At 28.9% G+C, this 6,361-nt stretch overlaps 1 protein-coding gene across 1 annotated transcript; it reads left to right on the top strand.

Annotated features, from left to right (window-relative positions):
- Window positions 1–4,994: 4,994 nt before the first annotated feature.
- Window positions 4,995–6,325, top strand: SWEET7 (sugar efflux transporter SWEET7). The gene is made up of 5 exons (XM_003523338.5): window positions 4,995–5,157; window positions 5,282–5,318; window positions 5,422–5,644; window positions 5,807–5,968; window positions 6,247–6,325. The coding sequence occupies exons 1-5, from the start codon at window positions 5,121–5,123 to the stop codon at window positions 6,310–6,312; spliced, it is 525 nt and encodes a 174-aa protein (XP_003523386.1). The 5' UTR covers window positions 4,995–5,120; the 3' UTR covers window positions 6,313–6,325.
- The last annotated feature ends 36 nt before the right edge of the window (window positions 6,326–6,361 follow it).

The following is a 6,361-nucleotide window of genomic DNA, read 5'->3' as shown; positions in this document are numbered from 1 at the left end:
AAGTATTAAAGATAACTTTCATTATTCAAAATTATGTATAAAAAGTTTAAAAAAATATATTGCTTTTTAAAAATATTATGTTCTAACAAAAGGTAATATTGTCATTTTTTAACATATTTTAACTTTTTAAGAGTTTATCATTAGCCTTCAGAACATTACACTTGTCGGTCAAATTTAAGTATTTAACCCTGTCCTTTTGACACCGTTGAAGTCCATCTTGCTCTAATCCCTCTCTCTACTTTTTATTGAGTAATACTACTATTTTCTTGAGTAATTATATTTGGATATTCTTCTTTTCGTTATTTGTCTGAGACTACAGTATTTTTTAATTGATTGAATCAAAAATTAATTTCATTCATGATTCATAATTAACGTTGGTTTAAAATAATTTTAAACAAAAAAATAATTAAACAGTGGAATTTTATATCCTGCGTCAACTTTTGGGTTATATCTGGATACTCTAATACAGTGCAAACGTTCATTTTTTTTTTCCTTATTTCTCCTTTGTCACGTTGTTAATGACTTATTATAACTTCATTTCTTTTTTCTTTTCTTGAATGTCTACTAATATAAGGTGTTTATGTATTATTTTCCTATTTCTTTCTTAACCGCAATGAGTAAGTGACACATTATCTATATTCCCCATGCTCCTAAAGAGGTAAACTCAAAAAGGACCAAACAAGGTACCCCTAAATTAATATACAGTATATGGCTTTAGCGGTGGAATATGTCTTATTTATTGTTGTATCATTTTAAATTTAATATAATTTATATTTTTAAAAAAATAAATATACAGTATATAGCTGCTTATGATTTGACAAATCATGAAGATAGGTTTTGAGATTTACATGAAAATTTTCGAAGGAGAAGAAGACCATTACCCAACAAGAAGCATGCCTATATCTTAATTATTGGCCCCTTCATTGTTTGTTAAATTAGTGACTTCTGATTCATCTTAATAATATAAAGTAATTGTGGGGTTTCCATGTAAAGTAAACTTTATCATGGGGCAAAGATAAGATTTTGATAGAAGGTTGGTTAACATGCGGGCATTAGATGGATGGAAGGAATTTGGTGGGTCACTTTACAAATATGGAAAATCAATGTAGCCACAAATTGTCAATAACATGAATAAATAAGTGATTTAAAGTTAGGTATGTTTGAATAGATTTCTCGTTAAGTATTAATATAAAATAAAATTCTTTGAGTTAAAATTAATTTATATATTCTAAGTTTTATAGAAGTTATTTATTTTTTTTAAAGTTGATAAATCAATTTTAATTTATACAGTAAATTTAATTCATTTTATCATTTATTTTCTTCTTTTATAAATATTTATTGAGCAATTTATCTGAATAGTATATATTATAATTTAATTAAAATTCTCAAATTTGTGTATTTGAAAGTTTATTTGCATTAAAAATTTAGAGAAAAAGTATTTTAGTTTAGAATGATTCTATTAAACTTTATCTGAATTTGTTAGATGTTCAATTATATAACATTTAGATACCAATAATTTAAAAAAAAAATTGACACACATCACATTGTCCAACATCACAACGGAAGGATAGGTGGGTATTCAAGGGTTTTGGCTCGCAGCTTTAGTTTAATTTCCTCTCCCTAATCTAAATTTTGATTTTGATTTTTTAAATTTCTTCTTGATCTCCCATACCTTTGGCCAAATTAAGATAGATGAATCAACAAGATAAAAAAAGAGTGGATAAAAAAATAGCCATAATACTATTTCTTAATTAAGGGAATGCCTTTTCAAATAAATGATAAGATTAGTACTGAAAATGAACTGCTTAAAGATTTTTTTTTCCTGTTATCCTTACTTCATGCGCAAATTAACTACTTACAGCAGTGTGTAGCTGTAATCAACGAGCGTGGCATAATAAAAGAAACAGAGAAGTTACAGAAAACGATTGTGATGTCTCTTTTACTTGGGTCAGTGCCGTATTCTGTGTATTTATCTACTAGGGGTCACTCTTTTTGGGTAAAGTGGTAAACAATAAACATAAATAAGCATAAGCTAGGTACCTCCTCCACTTGTCCAAGTGTGTAACACTCATCGAATGGTCTACACTCTACACTTTATATTAAAAAGTGAACATTTCATATTACATCAATTGGCCAATTTTTTTGTAACATGTTAAGAAACCCTCCTTCCCCATGTACTGCACGCAAGTTGGACAGTGTATATGTGTGTGTATGGTACCAAGAGTCAAAAAAGTGTTGCTGTAAATTTGACCCCCCAGCTATGTGCAGGTGAAACAAACGCAAACAGGTACAAATGATTTTTTGTGTACAACTACAAGCGTGGTGCCAGCTATGTCACAACCCAACCCATCTAAGTCATTAAAATCAAGATTCTTTTTGCCTAGATGAATAGAATCCGCATGCAAATGTCGAACAATCCAAGAATAAGGGCATCGATCGAAAACCAAATGATGGATTTTGGGGTTGAGGATTTTGAATTTTTCCAGAATGTTACTTAATACGTGTTTGATTTAGTGCTGGAAAATTAATTTTGAATCGATAATTGATTTGGATATATTTAAATATGTTTAGTTTCATATTAAAAAAAATTAAAATTGATTTTAATCTATAATTGATTTGTGTTGAAACAATTTTGAATAACTCTTACGATAAATTCAAAATTTTATAATCAATTTTACTTATAATTTAATTTTATCATAAAACATTCAAATATGAATCACATAATTTTAAAATTAATTTCATTCAAAATCAATTTTATCAATAATGTCCATTCAAACACACACTTAATCATGTTTTGTTTCACATTCAAGATCTACGTTTATGGTAAGTTCAAATTTAGCTTTAGATAATGAACTAGAAATATCTCCATTTACTTTAATTTTAGTGGTTATTATAATTTTGGTCTTATAATAATCTTAATTAAGGCATCACCATCAACAAAGATATAACCCTCTTTTTGGAGCAGTGAATTGGAATAGAATTCAAGTGATGAGTTTGTCAAATGCGCACCATGGATGAAAACCCTTAAATTAGATGATTTTTATACTTTTATTCCAAATACTAGGAATTGTTCTCCCAAGGTTCAAAGATTTATCGTCGATGCATTAATGAGAATAATAAAATTCTATATTCCACGGCCAAACAGTATGACTTAATTTCCCATATCATTATATAATCTTATTGATACTTTCTATTACTATTTTTTTCAGTAAAAAATATAGTTTTTTTTAGTGGATTCATAATCTGGTACTGAGCCAGTTTATTATGAATGCAAACGATGTGTTGTACTAATATACACTAATTTTTTATTTTATTTTTACCTTATATTTTTTTAATCATAACTTCCCCTCTTTATTTTTTTCTATTTTTATTTTTCTCTTGTTGGCATTTTTGGATGGAGGTTAAGTACTTTCCTTAACAAATATTTGCAGAATGAGTATCGATATACGAATTTTATCTGCAAAATGAGTATCTACGAATTTTATAGATAAACCAATATCTGCAAATATTTACTCAAACATAATATTTTAAAGAAAAAATAAAAAATATAATTAAAATAAAAATAAATATTTTTTAAACATATATTTATATTAAAATAATATTTTTTAATATATATTTATTCTAAAAATAATTTAGAGTAACTTATTTTGTATATATTAAAGGCATTTAAGTTATTTCAAATTGTGACAACCTATACAAGTACATTTATTGAATTGCCCATTTTCAACCCGTAGCGGAGTTTACCTGCGAATATTTGTGGGTGTGATTTATTTCGTTCCCTATATATATAGATAACGTTTGATTTAATTACTTTTTTTTAAAAAAATTCTTATAAAGAGAAAAGTGAAAAAAATCATTAAAAATAAAATATTTTTTTAATGGATAAAACTCAAAACATAGAGCTCTTATAAAAGTCAATTATAACTACGTTTTTTACGAAATAAAAAATGTAATCAAATACTACAGTAGGTATTTTTCTTCTTTTATCTTTTGGAGAAGAAGAAAAATCTCTTGAAAAAAATATTCTCGGGAATAAAAATCTGAAACAATAATCCACCAATCAACTTATGGAACATTTAGAATACTTAACTTTCTTAATTGCGAAAATGACTTTTAATCTCATTGTAAAAATCTTTTAACTTATTTTAGCTAATTTTATGGTTAAATTTTTCATTTGATAATAAATTTTCTTTTGACAGAAATTTGATAATAATTTATGGAATCTATAAATAAATTGTTTATCAAAATGTGCCACAATTTGGCACCGTGCGATCTAAAGAAGAGGTATATACAACTAATAAATTTAAGTGAGATTTTGATAAAATACACGTGCTCATATTATAAAGTCATTAAAATTTATTTCATTAATATTCAAATATACAATTATAAGACCTAGCAAAAAAAGTATTGCAATTTTAGTTTCTCACTTTGTCTGCTAAAACACCCGTTTAGAGAAGCAAAATCCAACTTAATATGCGCCATACCAAATATACTCCGATATCTCTACAAAATGGAAGCCACGTCATGAAGAGTATATCATTTCAGTAATGTTTTGAGACGCCTCTATAATGCTTTACCAACAAAACAAAACAAAAAAAAGAACATTTGAAACCATTTGTATTAAAAAAAAAGGTATATTAGGCCATAATATTATAGGTAACATGAAATATCAAATGACACGCAAGAGTTTTGTCAAAAATGAAACCATCACACATCAGAGATTATGGCAAATAATGTTTTGTGTGTCTCTTGCTTCACCCATAACATAAGCCTCTATAACTGGAGAGAAGAAAAAAAAAAGTGGAGGGGCTAGGGTGGGAATTTGGAAGAATACAGTTATATTGAGCATTGAGCAAGTTGATAGAAAGCTTCTCAATTTGTACAAAATTTGCATCCACATGATTATTAAAGACGTAGACAGCACTTCTTCCTTCTTTTTTTCTATAAGTTTCTTATATATTGTTCTTCATGTTTTAATATTATTACTTTATGTACGCGTCTAACAGTAGTCCTCCCAAACTGCTATAAATAGAGCCTCTTCAACGCACCTCTTGGCAGTACAAAAATTATTCATCTCTTCTAAGTTCTAATTTTCTAAGCATTCAGTAAAAGAACTAACCATGGCAGAGACCATTCGCTTGGGTGTTGCTGTTCTTGGTACTTCTTCGTTCATTCATTCCTTAGCTTTGAACGTATAGGGTGATTAATTATTATTCATTATTTGAGTCTTCAAAAAAAGTGACTCATTAGTACCACTGTTTGTTTTTTTTTTTTCTTGCAGGCAATGCAGCCTCAGTTGCCCTTTATGCTGCACCAATGTATGTTACATGTTACATATATAATAACATTGCTGCTCAAATGTTCTCCCCTTTAGAGAATGAATAAAGTGCTGAACGCTTTTTCATGCTTTTCATGTTCCAGGGTTACCTTTAGAAGAGTTATAAGGAAGAAAAGCACAGAGGAGTTTTCATGCTTTCCTTACATCATTGGCCTCTTGAACTGTCTCCTTTTCACTTGGTACGGTTTGCCTATTGTTAGCTACAAGTGGGAAAATTTCCCTCTTGTCACAGTTAATGGAGTTGGTATTCTTCTCGAGTTATCCTATGTTCTCATTTACTTCTGGTATGCTTCAGCCAAAGGAAAGGTAAAAATAAGTTAATTAATTGTCTTAATTAGTTATTCTCTTCATGTGTTAAAAATGTTTTGCACACTTTGCACCTTGTTTTCTTCAGGTTCTTGTGTGCAAATAATTATGAAACTTGAAAGAGAAATGGTTTTTGAGATGTGCGTGTACATGTTGTTGCAGGTGAAGGTAGCCATGACTGCAATACCAGTTTTGCTTGTGTTCTCCATAATTGCTGCAGTATCAGCTTTTGCATTCCATGATAATCATCACCGAAAGCTTCTCGTAGGTAGCATCGGTTTAGGTGTTTCAGTAGCAATGTATGGATCCCCTTTGATTGTAATGGTGAGTGACTCATCTTGTCTTCCACTGAAATATTCAGTTATTACTAAAAGGGTATAATATTCTTGGTGTCAAATGGTAACTGAGAGAAAGCAAAACCAAAACAGAGAAACAGAGAGGTTCTATTCTATCACCCAATATGATTATCTCTCCAAATAAAATAAACAACAAAGTGGCTTTTTTTACGCTTTTTTGGTCTATTACTTTACCTCTAGTTTGGTATGTTTTATGGCTTAAGTAATGATTCCGTAACAATGTTTTATGTTTTTTTATTATTACAGAAGAAAGTTATACAAACCAAGAGTGTGGAATTCATGCCACTCCCATTATCCATGTGCTCATTCTAGCACTGTCTCTGGGCAGGCTAGATTCGAAAAAACTGGTTCACTTTTTTTT

This window comes from Glycine max, chromosome 4 (assembly GCF_000004515.6).
Source record: "Glycine max cultivar Williams 82 chromosome 4, Glycine_max_v4.0, whole genome shotgun sequence".
Taxonomy (NCBI): Eukaryota; Viridiplantae; Streptophyta; class Magnoliopsida; order Fabales; family Fabaceae; genus Glycine; species Glycine max.
The sequence above is the reverse complement of the archived record's forward strand: the minus strand, read 5'-3'. Positions and strand labels throughout refer to the sequence as shown.

Excerpts from the sequence above, each read along its gene's own strand:
- SWEET7 (XM_003523338.5), top strand. The coding sequence starts at position 5,121 with ATGGCAGAGACCATTCGCTTGGGTGTTGCTGTTCTTG. Across the intron at positions 5,645-5,806 it reads ATGCTTCAGCCAAAGGAAAG|GTGAAGGTAGCCATGACTGC; the intron begins GTAAAAATAAGT and ends ATGTTGTTGCAG. Across the intron at positions 5,969-6,246 it reads GATCCCCTTTGATTGTAATG|AAGAAAGTTATACAAACCAA; the intron begins GTGAGTGACTCA and ends TTATTATTACAG.